The sequence below is a fragment of the Molothrus aeneus genome, chromosome 1, assembly GCF_037042795.1.
Source record: "Molothrus aeneus isolate 106 chromosome 1, BPBGC_Maene_1.0, whole genome shotgun sequence".
In the NCBI taxonomy this organism is placed as follows: domain Eukaryota; kingdom Metazoa; phylum Chordata; class Aves; order Passeriformes; family Icteridae; genus Molothrus; species Molothrus aeneus.
In genome coordinates, this window is record NC_089646.1 from 65,956,256 (window position 1) to 65,973,961 (window position 17,706).

The 17,706-nt window shown below is 44.3% G+C and overlaps 2 protein-coding genes across 3 annotated transcripts in view; both read left to right on the plus strand.

Annotated features, from left to right (window-relative positions):
* Window positions 1–2,440: 2,440 nt before the first annotated feature.
* GCM2 (glial cells missing transcription factor 2) lies at window positions 2,441–7,149 on the plus strand. The gene is made up of 5 exons (XM_066545247.1): window positions 2,441–2,482; window positions 3,655–3,907; window positions 4,295–4,407; window positions 5,889–6,014; window positions 6,268–7,149. The coding sequence occupies exons 1-5, from the start codon at window positions 2,441–2,443 to the stop codon at window positions 7,147–7,149; spliced, it is 1,416 nt and encodes a 471-aa protein (XP_066401344.1).
* Window positions 7,150–15,059: 7,910 nt separating this feature from the next.
* MAK (male germ cell associated kinase) overlaps window positions 15,060–17,706 on the plus strand; it is a 29,862-nt gene continuing 27,215 nt past the window's right edge. For both annotated transcript variants that reach the window (XM_066558611.1, XM_066558620.1), the window contains exon 1: window positions 15,060–15,161. The gene's annotated coding sequence lies outside the window, so the exon portion shown is untranslated. The remainder of the gene's footprint in view (window positions 15,162–17,706) is intronic.

The following is a 17,706-nucleotide window of genomic DNA, read 5'->3' on the forward strand; positions in this document are numbered from 1 at the left end:
CCTTAGAGTTCTTTTACTGATGCAAACAACCCTAAATCACATTAGTAAATTGCATCCAGTATTATACTCATCTTTGATACCAGTCCTTGCTCAATAAACAAGCTCTTCCCTTCTTGAAGATCACTTTTAAGGTAGAGCTGAATACATTTCAGCAGCAATGAAACATTCTTGAATTCATTCTTATCCAGCTCCTACAGAAACACAGAAGGCCATGCACCATTAGCCTGCTACCCTCTGAGTTGGCTGTTAGAAGACTTGAGATTATTTATGGTACTTGCCTTTCTCAGTGCTTTGTCCAGCTGGTTAAAGAGAGATTCACTGTATTTCTGGGGAAGCTCTACTTCCTTCTCTTGAAGCAGTTCATCAATTTTTTGAAACCCCTTCCCTTTAAAGGCATCAATGAGCAATGATTCGAGCTGTAGAGGGAAGAAAACAATTAGTGAGTAAAATAAGCAGGCATTGAAATTGGAGCAGCACTAATTATGATTAAATAGTTGTAATGCTATTTTAAAAGTTGCAAGTTTCTATTTATTTGTTTTATATTGTTTGTTTCTCTACTTTTATTTTTCTCCTACATCTGAAGTGAAACATCAGTCTTAATGTCCAAAAGAGACAGAACCCTTGAAACTGAATAATCATAAAAGATACGGAGTAAGGAAAGAGGCAATTTAGTATAGCCAGTTTGTAAGCCTCCCAACTATTACAATAATTTCTTCCCACTTACTAAAGAAAAGATTAAGAGGACTACTGCACTTCCCACTTTAAATAAAATTACTAAAAGTTCTGGGTCATGCTATATGCATTTAAGAAATGCACCTTTAAATATATATAATAACAATTATATATATATGTAAGATAAAGATAAGGATGCATTTAAAAGATCCTTACATAGTCTTCTGCTCTGTCTGCCATATTGCCACTCACATCTCTATTTCGTTCTTCACTTCTTTCTTCCTATAAAAATAAAAGGAAGAGAAAAATACAGGAAAAAAATCTCCTTTCCCTGTCCCCCCCAAAAAAGAAAACCCAACCAACCAAAACAAACCCAAACAACTTTTTCCACCCCAAAGCTGAAGAGCACTTACTCATCCCCTCGCTTCCAAAACGCTGGTTTTCCTTCATCATTACCTAAGCTGCAAAACCCCCCCAACAGCTCCCAACCCGAGGTTTCTGCCGGCCGCGGGGAGGCCCGCAGGTATCCCCCGGAGGGAGCGCGGGGCGCCCTCTCTCTGGGTGCCCTCTCCGCTCACCTGGGCCATGGCGCGGGGGCTGCTTCACTCCCCGCGGCCGGGACCCGCTGCTGCTGGGTGGAGGGTGCCTTTCCCACAGCTCCGAGCACTCTCCTTTCCTCAGCAAGCCCTCACTCTATGCCCCAGCAGTGGGGGGGGGGGGGAAAGGAGGACAAGCAACGCGGTTCGCATTCGCCCTAAAAAGCCGCAGCTGTGCGGCACCCGGGCGCTGGAGCACTGACACGGCCCCGGCCGAGCCCAGGGGTGCAAAGGAGGAGCTCAGAGCCTCCCCGGGGGGCTGCTCTCGACCGAGGGATACCGCAGCCGGCGTGTGCTGCTGCTGGGTGGGCTTTATCGTGCTCAGCTGAGGGTTAGGATCAGTAAATTTTGGACCAGAGAGGATGGAAGCGAATGAGAAAAATGGCTGCGAACAGGTGGGATCGTTTAAAGGGTGATTGCAGCGCTGGGGGTTCAACGGCTCATTCTCTGTGCTGTTGTGGATTGATTTCTGGTGTGTAAAACAGAAAGAAAAAAACCCTGTCTCCCCCTTCCCTCCGATAATCTCCCCCCCACTCCAAAAAATCCCAAACAAACCACAAAAGCAATAAAAAGAAAAACAAGCTCAAGAAAACCAAACCAACCAAACAAAAAGGTCCAAACTTCAGACCCCATCGGCTATTTCTTCCGAAAATAAAAGGGTAACAAAAAAACTGTAAATGACCAATAAGTTAAAATGCGCCTATCAATACAATGATACCAACACCAACTTTGCACTTTACACCAGATGCTATAGAGCACAGGGTGAAGGGGCAACCTGCCGAGTAACGCCGATTTCGTTTACGTCCAAAGAGCAGGTTATTCAGCATCTTTGCCTCTCTCCGGAGGCTTTACAAGCTGCGGGCAGCTCCGCGGGAGCGAGCGGCAGAGCCCCGCACCTGCCAGGTCAGACTTCCAAACCCAGCTCAAATTTGCTGAGGTCACGGCCCTCAGTGCTGCGGGGTGGATCGTACACAACCCCTGCATCCATCCCCCGTCACACACCTCCAGGTGAGGGTAGCGAAACCCGCCTGCGGTGTGGAGGGGCAGCGCAGCTCCTGCCGCACCCAGGGCCGCGGTGGGGTTCGGTGATGGTGCTGCTGTTCCGCCCACACCTCGGCGACGCCCCGACAGCATAAAAAAGCGGGAGCCGTCACCCACGGCCACTGTCTGCCATGAAGCTCACCTGGGACATCAACGACCTCAAGCTGCCGCAGGTACCGGGTGGGCGGGAGGTACCGGGGAAAGTCTCCGTCCAGCTCTAACCCGGAGCTGGGGAACAGCGGAACTTCGCTCTAAGCAAAGCTTTGTTTTACGTCTGCTTTGCTTCTCTTTTCACTTTGTGTGGTTTTGTAGTCTTTATAAAGTCACTTATAATGAAAGTATGGATTTGATGCATAGCTTTGCCTGGCTGGATATGAACTCCTATAAGAACCTGTGGCTCCATTTGGACAGTTTCCTTCTCCCTCCTCCTCCTCGTTCAAGAAATGTTGAATTGGAGCTTGAATTGACTGTTTACTACTATTACCCGAGTTATCTAATTATTTCTTTTGTTTATTGATGCAACACTTTAATGCCAATGAGCATTCCACTTTTGTGCAGTTGTGAGTTTCAAATGCATTGTTTAATTTGCAACTTTTTTCATCTTAGAGTTTATTTAAGTTTACAGAGCCCATGCTGTTATGTGTTAATGAATGTCTGTATATGCTGGTAGTTCCCTACTATTTGCTGGGATTGCTCCCACATATGTACATACATATGTTAAATATGTATTGCATTATAAATATTTGCAGTTGAAAATTTTCATTCATAGCTCTGGTAATTATATTTTTGTAATGAACTCCAGAAAGATGTGAAATCCCAAATTGAAATATTCTTTGTTTGTGCCACTACACGTATATTGTAAGTACGTTTACAATGACAAATCATTTTATCTCTATTATTTGGGAAAAGCCTATTTCAAATCATATTAGATGCACTTTAGAAAGCCATTCCATAGCTAAAACTTCTAGTTTCCTGCCTGCAGCTACATTGTCCCACAACAAGGAGAACTTAATAGCAGTCATGATCTGGGTGGCTTGTGTCCTGTCTGGGCACACTGGTCAGTAACTGCTGGGAGTAAGGCTGACATCTTACAGCTGATAACTTCCCTGTAAAAGGCATATGTGTCAGCAGACCGTGCTACAACGGGTCATGATACAAAAGAGGAAAGGATCCTGACTTTCTTTTCAGATACAGAATCTCAGATTGCCCTATAGAGAGCACTTCTGAACAAGCTATTATTTCAATATTTCTTTTTCTGCAAAAATAGCAGGTTATAATATGCTAAAAACGTTTTCTTGCTTTTCTCCTTGCTGCCTTGCCTGCCACCCCACCTGCGGTGCTGCAGGAGCCCAAGCACTTCGACGCCTTCCAGGAGTGGCCCGATGGCTACGTGCGGCTCATCTACTCGAGCGAGGAGAAGAACGCGCAGCGGCACCTCAGCGGCTGGGCCATGCGCAACACCAACAACCACAACTGCCAGATCCTCAAGAAGTCCTGCCTGGGCGTGGTGGTGTGCGCCCGGAGCTGCGCCCTGCCCGGCGGGGCCAGGCTGCAGCTCCGCCCCGCCATATGCGACAAGGCTCGGCAGAAGCAACAAAGTGAGAGGCACCCAGAGAGCTGCGATGCCCAAGGGACCCCGTTTCTTTCATCCGGGCTTGATTTCCAAGCTGGAGTCACCCTTACTTGCATGCAGGCTAAGGCACAATTGCAATGACTGATTAATTCCAAATTTCATCAATGTCTGTTTGCAAATATTTAAGGGGATATGGATTTAAATCCTTTAAATTATTAGTGTGTACATCTAGTGGGCAGCTCTAGTTCATACCATTTAGCTATGCTTGGTAGTCTATATTGCATTTCCTTGAACAATACATGTTAATCTGAATTTTGGAAAAGTCTGATCATGTTGCTCTTGATCTCTGTTTACTCTCAGGCAGCATCCTTGTCCTTAACCAATCTCTTCAGCAGTTTCTGTCTGTTCACAGAGAAAGCCTGCCCCAACTGTAACTCTGCACTGGAGTTGATTCCTTGCCGAGGACACAGCGGCTATCCAGTCACAAACTTCTGGAGGCTTGATGGAAAAGCAATATTTTTCCAGGTAGAAAGAAGTTGTATGTATTTATTCACACTACATAAAAAATGAGAGAGAGATTTCAGAGAGATATTTCTTCCTCCTCCCCCTCTCTTTTTATGTAACACAGACCATGATGAGCATGATGGAGGTGTAGTCCATGACTACACCTTGAGCGTAAACATAAGAACATTTCTCTTGAGTATAAACATAAGAACAAATAAAACAATAACACTTGGCTATCTCTTTGAAAGCGGTACTTATGGGTTGGCAATATTCAATTTTAACTACAATAAAACTGATGGGTAAAATTCTCCTCTTTACAGAACACAAATATGAACAAAAATGTTGTCTTGCACCCTGGTGCATATGACAACTGGATGTCTCCAATGTTATTTCCAAATATTTATTTGCTACTAAAATAAATATAAAATAGGAAAAAAAAAGTCCTACTTAATTCACATGAGTTGAAACATAAAAATTCTACTTCATGTGAAACTAGTCTCTGAATTTTGAAGGATTTAAAATCTTGACAGAAAAAAAATAAGAATCTTAGCTGAAATTTGAAGCTTCATCTTGATTTTTCTTTTCTAGCAATATTGGAACAAAAATGAAACAAAAAGTTTCTGTTCCGTGAGATTACATTTTCTCCTGGATAATTTTTTCCCCTGACTCACACAGCAGTGAATTCTGTTTTCCAGTCTATAAATGGAAGAAAACTGGCCATATTCCCAGATTCTCTCCTATATTATTCTTCATCAAATGTTGTCTTACAGACATGCAAAATTGGAAGACTTTACTATCAAAAAAGTTGATCAATCCTTGCTTAGAAGTTAATTTCTGCTTGAGAAAGGATAGTGTTTTAAAAGAAATTTTTAGCTTCCTGCTTTGTGTTTGGGACTGTATGTAGTTCTGTTCAGACAAATGAGTAAGGAAATGTAGTGTCCACGACTTCATCATATGCCAGTGTAACTTTGGTTATGTAGATCTGCATACCCACAGATGTTTCAATAGCAGAGCATCTTCAGAGGGTTTTCCAGGATATAATTTTAATTCCTGTTCAAGAAGGTATATTGCTTTAAGAGAATATTTTTCATCTTGTGGCACGAAACCTCTTTAAAGCCTATTTATACTATACATATATCTATGCGTTTATAAGGCAGAACTGAGATACTGGACTGCAGAAAACCAACTAAACTATGGGTTTTTTTGGGTTGTTTTCCCCTTGGTTCTAATTATCTACTCCTGGATGTCACTTTTGCTCCTTCATCAGCTCTGCAGTCCTCACTGACTTCTCCCTTACTTTTTCCTTCTATCTACATCCAAATCATGCTTTATGCTATATGTTTCTTTCCACAATTAATTTGTTCTCGTTTAGTTTCTCCTTCCTTTTTTCTTATGCCAAGCCACAGACCATGCTGTGACTACCCCTCCTGCTACATAGAGCATTTTCTCTAATCTTCCCCTATTCTAGGTACACACCTAATTCTCAGTAAATCCTAATTTAGGCTAAAGGAGTCCATGACCACCCCCGGCCAGAGAGCAAACTGGAGGCAGAGGCAAGAAGAAGTGCCATTAAGAAGCAAATGTCCTCTTATCACCCCTCCCAGAAAAAGAGATCTCTAAATTCAGAGGTAAGTCAAAGTCAGTAGCGAAAGAAAAAGGTGACATAAATGAAGACTTTTTTTGTCAATTAAAAAGCTGTGATAAGCATATATTGGGGATCCCAGGGCAAAACAAAGCTTTACATCATGCTATTAATGTGTGCTAATAACAAAGTAACATCTGTTAATTTGGGGCTGAAACTAGCAATAGCACAAGTATTGAGACATATGTGTGTGGGCAGTATTGATTCCTGTATCTTAAAGATATACTTCTCCTTGTCAGGCAGGAAGGTACCTTGACAGCAGTGGTTACACCAATAACCTACAGAATTTTCACTGCATGGATGGCCCAGAAAGAGTCAGTATCTTCACAGACACCAATTTTTCAATTCCAGCCCAGTCTTACCCTTCATTGCAGAACACAGACCTCTACAATGCACCTTGCGACTCAGCCAGCTTCCAAGAGAACCAGCTATCGCCATACCCTAAATGCCCAAATCCAAGGATCTACATGCCCATGCCATGCAGCTACGAGTTTGGTGTTCCTACCTTTGTAAGCTCAAGCCCTTACCCGACATTTTACAAAGATCTGTCCAGTCCTGCCATTGATGCAGACCCCCTCAGTCTGAACGGGCCTCACTACAATGCTGTGACCAGCCATGATAAGAGCTTTGATAACCCTGGCAGACACTATGGACTGAAACCAGCGTGGGGGAAAACCAGCAGTGGAGACTGGAGTGACTATGGGCAGATGGCAACAAGTGCTCCCCACCCTTACTGCAGTGGGGACTATCCCTGCAGGTACAGCCCCAGCCCCGCTCCCATGGCCCCGCCACTGCAGACGGTCATCACCACCACCACCAAGGTGTCCTACCAGGCCTACAAGCCACCCGTGCTGAAGTACAGCGACAACCTCTGCGACATGAAAAACATCCAGAGCTACACTCATGTGGCAGAAAACATCTCAGGTGCCGTCTATTCAGGGATGAAAATTCAGGAAGACTTTGGGATGATAAAGTCAGCATTGCTCTACCAGCATGACTCCATCCCCACAAAATCCAAACCAGATGAGGGGATGGAGAGCTATCGGTATGGGCTGCCTCTGGGGAACAGCTTTGCTGAGCATGAAGGCCAGGCCCTAAGGTTTGAGAGTGCTGAATATTGACTAAATGGTCCCTAAATGGCAAATACCTGCAGATGGGAGAATAAGTTATTGTGCTGACCGTGTGAGTGCTAAGTCAAGTAGTTTGGGATTTGAGGAGAAATAAGGAAGCAAAACATCAAGACAGCTTTTTCCCAAAGGCACCTTTCTGGAGCTGTGTGCTGAGTGAATTATATTTTGCATCTAATTTCAAAGAAACCCCACACAATCTCTAAAATGGCACAAGGAACTGAGCCCAAAACACACCTCGGAGAAGGTAATATGGAGGCACAGCTCCTCTGGAAGTCAACAGCCTCCTCTGACAGCAAGTGCAATCCGCTTACAGCCACAACTCCTGCCTCAAGCTTTGAGAGAAAATGCTCCATCTGTAAGAAAGAAAAGACTAATCAGGTAATGGAAAAAAATGAAGGAAGGTGGCTATAGATTATGGTCAACTGAAGGAAATGGCAGGGAAAGAAAGAAATAACAGAAATGTGGAAGCAAGACAATTTGCAGAATAATTCACCTGAATGGTTCATTCACCTGCCATGATCCTTTTGATGAATGGAAAGATCAGCTGAGTTTCTCTGAAATGAGAAACGAAAAACCTGAAACCTGAGAAATGAAACTTGCTAAATTCACGTTGCTTTTTGATCCCCTGTATCAAGAGTAGAGACTACCCGCCTTCCTACATAAGGACAACCCAGAAAAGCCACACCAGGAACTGATGCCCTGTAACACTCAGCCTGGAAGCAGGAAGGCTCAGGTGACCCCCACCAAGCCTGCTCAGCATCACATGGCTGTCAGAGTTAACTTATGTGGTCCTGAAAACCATTTACAGTGAAACTGGTTTTTGCTTAAAGGGGCCTGGCAAGCTGGTCAGGCCAATTGGTTATTGGTGCAGAATTCTCTTTACCCATGAATATAGCTGGTCCTGTCTAGGAATGCAACATCCCAGCTGCTTAGTACAGGTCAGTGTTGAATGAACCTTTCCTGGCTGCCTCTCTGCACTCCATTTCCATCAGGTCTTTCTCCCTCTCCCAAGGGACTTTTCTCTCTGTAAACATAGCTCCCCATGACAGCACTACTTTGGAAATTAAACAATCAGCCAACAGAGAAGTTACAAAACAAAATCTCCAAACTGAGGTAAGAAAAGAAATCGCAAAGAAATGCATTTCCAAATTCATCCCAAAAACAACTTATTCTTTAATCTGGAAAGAAGAAAAACCAGAGCAGTACTGGTTTAAAACTAAAGATATTTTGAAAACCACCTAGTACTTGGGAATAGAACCCTGACCCAAAATGTGTGTGCCAATCAAGGGAGCTAAGTAGACACAGGGGACTGATCAGGGTAAAAAAATTTCTTTTGATATCATTATTGAGTTTACCAAGTATCTTTGACTTTTTGAACACTTTTTTTTACCTCTGTCTTATGTATATTTTTGCTGTGTTTTCAGAAGCAGCATACTACTGTAGTCTTTCAATAAATGTGAAATCACAGTTAAAAGCAAGGCACCATGTAAAGTAATGAGAGCAGCTGGTTAGTTAGAATTATAAGGTTCTATGCACTGAAGCTGTCATTAAACTGGTAAACAAATTGTATTTTCAAAGAACAGTTAAACAGTAATTTAAAAATAGTTATTTCTGATGTAGTATATTTTCTTTCTTTTTATATTTTTATGAAAACCATGTTTTTATAAGCGTGTTCAGTCTGAGATGTCAAACTGAGCCCCACAGGAATTTAGTTAATAGCATCCTCTTTCAGCAGTGGATTGTTCAGCATTTTAAAAATTCAAGCCAGACAAAGATGTAATTCACAAAAATACTAAATTAATTCACCTGCAGCAAGATTACCTTGCCTTTTAGCTCTAGTATACTTTCTGTATATCTCCCTTAGCTTTTGTTAACCTCTTAGGGTAATTCTTCTACCAAGTGTTTTAAGTTACGGATAAGATGAGATTCAGGTGAACAACATCAATCTGATAATTAGCCCACATACTTTAAAACCCTTAAAAAGAAAAAAAAAAAAGGTGGTTTGTGAGTTATTACCCAGAAAGACTGATGTGAAATTTTAGAGCTTATGAGTATATAACACTATGCCTGTTTACAGAACTGGGATTTCTCACCTGTATGTCAAATCATATTGAGGCATTTGACATGTCAAATAATAATCAAGGCTTGTAAGTTTAAGGGGGGGGGGGAAGTATAAGAGGGGAATAAGGCAAAACAAAATGACTAAAAAAGCTGGAAAGATTCACTGCAGATAGGAAAATCAAGGAAAATATTAAAGCTGTAAATTGCTCTATTTTATAGTGATTTTAGAGGAGTTAGCCAACCATAACTTAAGCACAAGTTATTAAAATACTACTAGCTATTAAAACAGACAAGCTGTGGGGGGTGCATGCTGCTTACATTACTGGTATTAAACTCGTCATTGTAATTGTATGCTTAAATTGTTATGCTCTCCAATTAAACATAGCTTTTAAAGCAGAACTTTGTACACTAGTAAAGAAAATGCAGCCAATTGTGTTTAGATGCTACTTTTAGGGTGTGGATTTATTTATAATAAACATGACAGCTGTTTAAGCACAGTGGAAAACTATGATGGCGATTACCTTGCTACATCATCTGAGCAGTACAACAAACAAAACTGCTCTAAAGGTTATTGCAGTCTTTCTTCACCTTGACTCCTCTCATGTACAAGTGTCTGGGATGAGATTAGCTGTATGTTACATTTACAGACAAAAAAATCAGATGGAAAAAGTCTAGAGCTGTAGACAGCTTTTCTCTTCAAAATCCATAAATGTAAAGGCAATGGGAGCTTCTGTAAAAAGAGAAAAAAGAGAAAGAGAAAAAAAAAAAGCTGAAATTGAAAGCCTCATTGTAGGTCTATACAGCTGCAGCATTGACTTTAAAAGCATATTCCTCAGGCAAAGCAGCATCCTGAAGCAAGATGGTCCCTGAGTAAGCACCTTCTCTTCCCATTAATTGTCCCTTTCAAGTGTGGTTTCTGGTCCTGCATTGAGCATCTGAGAGGAGCCCTTCACCAGCCTGTACCCTCTACTCTGACAGGTATCTTTGTCTAACAAACTCCAGTTGTAATGGCACAGTCACAGAGGGAGAGGAGGAGAAGATGCTTTCAAATCTCAGCCTCCTGTGGCTCTGGCTTCAAATGGGTTACAAGGGCCCTACTGAGGTAAAGCACCACCTGTACCCATGCTGAGGATGCCCTTTTTACCAAAACAGCAGCCCCAGAATGGCAAAGGTTAAAAACCCAAATGTTTAATGGATGCCTCCCAGAGACAAGAGGTTCTGTGACAATGTTTTTCGCTCATGTACCCACGAAATGTAGGCAGGTGTCACACACCTGACAGGTTCAAATACCTGTGGGCATCACTTCATCGTCACACCTCATGGAGGGCAGACAGAGCCTGGCAGACTGTCCTGCTCCATGACCACCACCCAGTCCTGCTACAGAATTCCTGTGAGAGTCTGAGCAATCTGCTTGGCCCTTGCTCCTCTTCCGGAACTAGGTTATCTCTGGGCTTTCCAAATGTGCTAAATGCTGCAAACAAGGCATGCAGGAACTTGGCTGTTTTGGGCTTATTGAGCCTGAAGTAGTTGATCTCTTCATTTGGGGGTACAATCTATCACCTTAAAGGCAGAGACAAGCTTTGCTTGAGTTGCAGGAGTGGAAACCAGAGTGTAACAGAGTTGAATATGATTTGAGATATGAATATGAGACTTTTTTGTCCTGGGGATTTTCTGGGATTTCTTCTAGATTGCTGGGGTTTTTCTTAGTATCTTTTTGGGAGAAAGCTGCCTAAAACAACTGAGACACCTTTCACCAAAGTAGAGCATGTTTCTTGAGAGACAACATTTAGCAGGATGCACAGTGCAGCTCTAGGGATGCATTTAGAAAAAATCATGTCATTCCTACCCTTATCAATAGAAGCCACATGCAGACAAAAAGGGGAGAACTGAGGCATTTAGTGCTGGAGTGGTTCCTCCAAAAACACTGAGTGAAAAATTCCACGCCTGTTAAAATCCCTCTGCCTGAGAAATAACGAGAGTGGTGTACAATGGTTATCCATGCCTGGATTCCTGCCTTTAGTGTTCTAGCTGCCTAAAGTTAAGTACCTGGCTGTCACTCATATGAGCAAAGGGGAGGTGAACCACACAGTGCTTATGTAGCGATACACCTGAGATTGTGCAAAACGGAGAGTGCATTTCAGCACAGCACCTCTCCAGGCTTGCAAGAGTCCACATGAGACACAAAGATCAGTGGGATGACACAGGTGCAAGTAAGTATCACAGAGAAACACTGCTAGTTTGGCTCAACCTTATTCAAACAAACAGAAAAATGAAGTTTACACAATCCCTATAAGCTTCAACATGCATGCTGGTACTTGTGATGGTGTTAGGGAGAAGGCAGTTTCAGGTATTTTGGCTGGCACTTGAGCATAGCATCAACACCTTCAAGGACCACAACCAAAGGAGGTCCTTTCAACAGAAAATTACTCAGTGGGTCTGCATGTGTTGTTTTGTAAAATAAGCAGGGAAGCAGGTGCATAAAGATGTTCTAAGAGGTCCTTTAGCAGGGCTCACAAACATACTAGGTCTCTTTGTTCCATCCTGTTGTCTTTCCTTCAGCTTCCTGGTTCATAGCAAGAGCACAGGACAGCATCTCTCTCCTGTCTTTATGACAAAATGAAGTGTTAAGTGACTGGCTTGCAGTGCTTGTACTGCAACTCCACACCATGTTGCAGCCTGGCTCAAACACTGGCAAGTCCTGTCTACAGCTTTTCTGCCTTCACGTGTGTGAAATGTTGGGGACCATTACAAAAAGTACCAATAACTGACAGACAGGAGGTCCTGGTAACAGAATTTAGACTTAAATGTTTTTCTTGTGCAAAACTAATACAGAAATTATTTAAACATCAACACCTTGCTTATGCTAGATCTCTTATAAGTGGCTGTAATTAGACTGGGGATAAGGGGGAAATGCCCCACAGGCAACCAAGAGCATTTTCACCTTGTTCAGCAGCAAGGACAGTGGGATTGAATGTACTCTCAGCATGGCTGCTGGTGACACCGAGCTGTGTGGTGCAGTCAGCATGCTGGAGGGAAGGGATGGCATCCAGAGGGACCTGGACAGGCTGGAGAGATGGGACTGTGCAAACCTCATGGAGTTCAACAAGGCCAAGTGCAAGGTCTTGCATGTGGGTTGCAAGGACAAACAGAGGCTTGGGGGAAAATGGATTGAGAGCAGCCCTGAAGAGAAGGACTTGGGGGTGTTGGTTGCTCAGCAAGACCCAGCAGTGTGTGCCTGCAGCCCAAAAAGACAAATGTATCCTGGGCTGCATCCAAAGCAGCGTGGCCAGCAGGCTGGGAGAGGTGACTCTGCCCCTCTGCCCTGCTCTGATGAGAACCCACCTGCAGTGCTGCATCCACCTCTGGGTCCCCTAATATGAGAAGGCCATGGACCTGTTGTAGCAAGTCCAGAGGAGGCCACAAAAATGCTCAGAGGGCTGGAGTACCCCTCCTATGAAGACAGGCTGAGAGAGCTGGGGTTGTTCAGCCTCGAGAAAAAAGGATTCTGGGCTGACCTTGTAGCATCCTTCCAGTACCTAATGGGGGCCTGCAAGAGAGCTGGAGAAGAACTTTTTACATGGGCATGTAGGGATAGGACAAGGGGGAATGGCTGTACACTGAAACAGGGTGAATTTAGATTAGATATTAGACAGAAATCCTTTACTATGAGGGTGGTGAGGTACTGGTGAGGCACTTGCCTAGAAAAGTTATGGATGCCCTGGAAGTGTTCAAGGCCAGGTTAGGATCAGGCTCTGAGACTTCTGGTCTAGTGGAAGGTGTCCCTGACCATGGCAGGGAGGTTGGAACTAGATGATTTTTAAGGTTCATTCCAGCCCAAACCATTCTATCATCTTATGAAACTGAGTGGCAGCACCAGAGGAAGAGGACAGAGCCCATTCCTGGGAAAGGACAGTCATAGGACACAGCTAAGCTGTCAAGAGAGGAAAGGGCAGGGAGGGGACATCACAGGTAACTGCTGCATCATTTCCACTGACAGTGGAGAGGTGTTTTCACATATTTAAGGTAGGGGCGTATCCACGTAGTGGTGATCAAACATATTCTTAGAGGTTAATGCATGGTTAAATTCTTTGCTATGTACAGTCAGCTCCTGCTGAATCTCTGCCTGAATTCTGCTGTGTGGGTTATGGTACTTTCTTCCTTCTCATGTCCAAGTCTCACCTTTGAACTTTATTTTACCTGGCAGTCACCTCTGATGTTTTATTTCAGTAAAGGAAACAGGCATATTTTGTTTCAGAAAATAAAACATTGTTTTCTTGTACTTTCATTTCAGCAAGCTATGTGCAAATGGTCAAATCCTTTGAATTCCAGAAAACCAATTCCCATAGCACCACGTTCCACTCAGTTGACTTGAGGTAGAATCAATTAATCTGTCAACAGTTCTTAAACCACCACAAAGTTACCATACCAATTAATGAGGAACAGGGAGGGGAGAGAAAAAAAAGGTAAAATGAAGACAGCTTCCCATTTTTGCTCAGCAAGCCTGAGCTGCCAGCATGGTGAAGCAGATAGGAATATGAATTTCTAAAACAATTTTCTGCCTTTCCCTCCATGGTGCTTCTAATTTTTATTGTGATGAAATGATCTTCTCCTTTTCTTGCCCAGCACTCTCAAAAACATTAAAATATAGGAAGCTCAAGCAAATGTTGAGAATTGAAGCTTAAAATGAGACTTCCCTGCCAAAAGCACCTCTGGATCAGACACTAAATATGCCATTTTTATTAACTGTGCCTTCTGTACACCCTAGAGAAATGCAAGATTACAAGGACTAAGTGGAAAGTTCATTATTATTTTTGTTACAGAAATACATATATTTTAGAATGTATAGAGCACTCAAAGTTTCTCCCTTGCATTAGTATTAGCAACTTGCATTTTAATAAATTGCTTACAATAAATACTTTTAAAAAATGCTAGGGGGAAAAATCCCTCAGGTTTCACTACAGCTGTGAGTAATACAGGTGGGAATTACAAATCCTAAGTACACTGTGGCTTAGCTGGTAGCTTTCATAAGATCATAGAATGGTGTGGATTTGGAGGGCACCTTGAAGATCGTCTAGTTCCAACCCCCTTGCCATGGGAAGGAACACCTTCCACTAGACGAGGATGCTCAGAGTCCCATTCAGCCTGGCTTTGAACACCTCCAGGGAGGGGCATCCACAACTTCCTTGGGCAACCTGTCCAGTGCCTCACCAGCATCACAGAAAAGATTTTTTCCCCTATTATCTAATCTCTTTCCATTTGTAGCCATTTCCCTTTGTCCACGCTCTTGTCAATAGACTCTATCCATCTCTCCTGAAAGCTCCCTTTAGGTAGTAGCAGGCTGCTCTAAGGTCAGCCTGGAGCCTTCTCTTCTCCAGGCTGAGCGGCTCCACCTCTCCCAGACTGGGTTCATAGGAGAAGTGCTCCAGCCCTCTGAGCATCACAGAGCATCCAGCTCTGCACTCACTCCAGCAGCTCCCTGGCCTTCCTGTGCTGGGGACCCCAGAGCTGGAAGCAGCACTGCAGGTGGGGTCTCACCAGAGCACCAAATACATATTCAATATATAATTACTACTAGCAGTAATTATAATGAGGACTGTCCAAAGACGATCTCGCCTATCATGGGGCCACCTTCAGGGAATCTGTGACGCGGCTCTCGTCACGGGGTTCAGCTCCCGTTGCGCAGCACTCCCTTTCCAGCAGGGCGCTGTCCTCGCTCCCGGCAGATCTGTTTATCCACCGCCTCCCCACTCCTCCACTCCACCGGGGACTCCCTGGCAGCCGTGCCCGCGGCCGGGAGGGCGGTGCCAGCGGCGGGCCCGCCCCAGCCTGGGCCCGGCCCGCGCCCGTCGCCCCGGTGACGGGGCAGAGCGGCCCGGCTGAAGGAGGCGGCGGGCGGGCCGGGGGCTCGGCGCCATCGAGCTGGCTCCGCCCGCGGCGCCGCGGTGAGTGAGGGGCGGCGGGGACGGGAGCGAGCCCCCCTCGGGCCGGGCTGGTGAGCGCCCGTGCCCCGGGGGTTGGGCCTCCCTGGGGTCCCCTCAGCACGCAGGAGGTGCGGGTTTGGGCTGGAGCGGGAGCCCGCAGAGCTCCGTTCCTAAAGGGGAGGGTGCTGCCGGCCCCCGGCGTGCTCCGGCGGGCTGGGGTCGGTGTGCGGTGAACTCGCGTGTGGGGGACCTGCCCCGCTGCAGTGCTGGGCTGCGGGAGCGCCGCGTGGTGCGGAGCTGCGGGGACAGGGAACCTGCCTGCTTTAGCTTCGGTGGGGTAGAGCCGGGCCCTGGCGGCCTGAGAGCTCCGCGGTTAATGAGAGGAGGCGAAACTTTATTTAGGAGAAGCGGGGTGAAAGTGGCAGGCCGGGCGGTGCCGAGTTTCACAGCCGGAGTGAGAGGCTGGAGCGCCGCGCTCCCTTCGGCGCTGTGAGTGCTGAGGAGGGGACTGGCGCGCCCTTGGGAGGCGGCTGGATTTCACCAGGTGGAACTGGAGTGGAAACGAGCATTTGTTTCCATTCTCAAGACGGAGAGGAGATCTCTTTAGTGCGCATAATTATCTCAAAGGCAGGTGCCAAGAGGATGGTGCCAGAGTCTTTTCAGTGGTGCTTGGCGACAGGATGAGGAGCAGTGGCCATAAACTGAACACAGGAAGTTCCACCTCAACGTGAACATTTTTCACATTGAGGGTGGCAGAGCACTGGAACAGGCTGCCCAGGAAGGTTGTGGAGTCTCCCTCTCTGGAGACATTCAAAACCCACCCAGATGTGTTCCTGTGTCACCTGCTCTAGGTCATCCTGCCTTGGCAGGGGGTTTGGTTTAGATGATCTCCAGAGGTCTCTTCCGACCATAACAATTCTCTGTTTTATTGAAACTTACTGTGGTGCAGATGCTGAAAGATGAGTCGTTCGTATTCCTTCTGGATACTGCCCAAAACTGGAGACTTGCAGTTCCGGCAGCACTGAAACCGCTGCTATCCTGAAACTTGCTGTACTGCATAGTGGGAAGGGGTTTCATGTGGGTAGGAAGCGGTAGCCTTGCTGGTATGGTGGTAATCTGCTGAAAAAGTTGGTGTGAGTAACTTTGGTTTGAAACCAAAGCTGGTTTGGAACAAAACAGGGGAAAATACTTAAAGCAAACTGGAGTTCTTAATTTGATATATCCCATCCTGAATGCCTGATACATACAAGTGGAACAAGATTAGATTTTTAAGGGACTTAAAAAAAAAATAAAATTAAGGCAGTCTATTTCAAAGCACTGGTATTTATTGTCAATGTTACTGACTTCTTTCCTGCAGCTGAGTGTTGTGTTTCTAGATAACTGCTGGTATTTGATTAGAGTAATGGATTTGAGGTTAATCTCAAGAACTGGATCCACCTGTCATGGTACCTGATTACTGGCAGCTTTAGTAATATATGCATTCACTACCAAGAAGGTTCTTGTAGCAAAATTTGTTTGTTGTTTTGTGGTTGGATTTGGTTTTGAGTTTAGTTTTTTGGGGTTTTTTTGTTTTTTTTTTTTACTTTTAAAATCAGTATCAGCATACATTCTGTGCTGTGCAATACTGCCAGTCTGATCATTGAGAACAGTACTGTGCCATGCAAACAGTTTTGGTGATTTCATCAGTTACTGTAAACAGGTTGGTAATATTTGGTTGTGTGTGTTTTGCTTCTCTGGGTGGGAGGTCTTATTGGGTCATACATCCTAGTTTCTAATAATTTGAGTAGTTTGTTTAGGATGCAGTTGTAGGACTCTTGGTAAAGCTTAGTATTTGGATATAAGAAATGTAGGTGATTTGTTGCTATTCATTACATTTTGAAAGGTAATCCAGACATCTAAAATAATATAAAATTGCTGCTAGTGCTTAAGACACCAGTAATACAGTAAAAGTGATGATGGTTTGTTTCAATTCTCTAGTACTTTTCCAGGTTCCCTAAATTTACACAAATTAAAGATTCTGTCAAGCTATTTTATTTTGTCCTCTATCTGTCCCTGGCTTTAATCTTTCCTTAATCCTGTGTAAAGAGATTATGTGCAGTATGTCACTAAGAATAACAACAAGCTGTTGTTTGGACTAGGATTTCTCTTGTCTGTTTGGTACCTGTTATGACAATTTTACATTTTAGAGCTTTGCATCTCTGAAGAAATAATATCATATAAGCATTAGTATGGAAAAGGCCACTCCAAAGGCTTGTTTTAACCAGAAAAGCTAGATTAGGCCCTTGCTTTTCCTTGGGTTAGTACAAAAGACAAAACTGAACTGCAGGTTTGAAAAAGAAAATACAGATAGACCACTGAGGAAAAAATTGCACACCTGAGCTGGGTATGAGTGGTGAAAATTACAAAGAGTGCAGAAGTCTGTGGTAGTGAAAGGTGAATCTCTGGGCCATTTCTGTTCTAATCATCATGCTCTGTAATTCCAAAACATGTCAGTGTGGGGTAGGTGTGATGGTGCCCAGACATTGTTGTCAGGGTATGTGGTTTTCACACCTTGTTTTGTGCATTT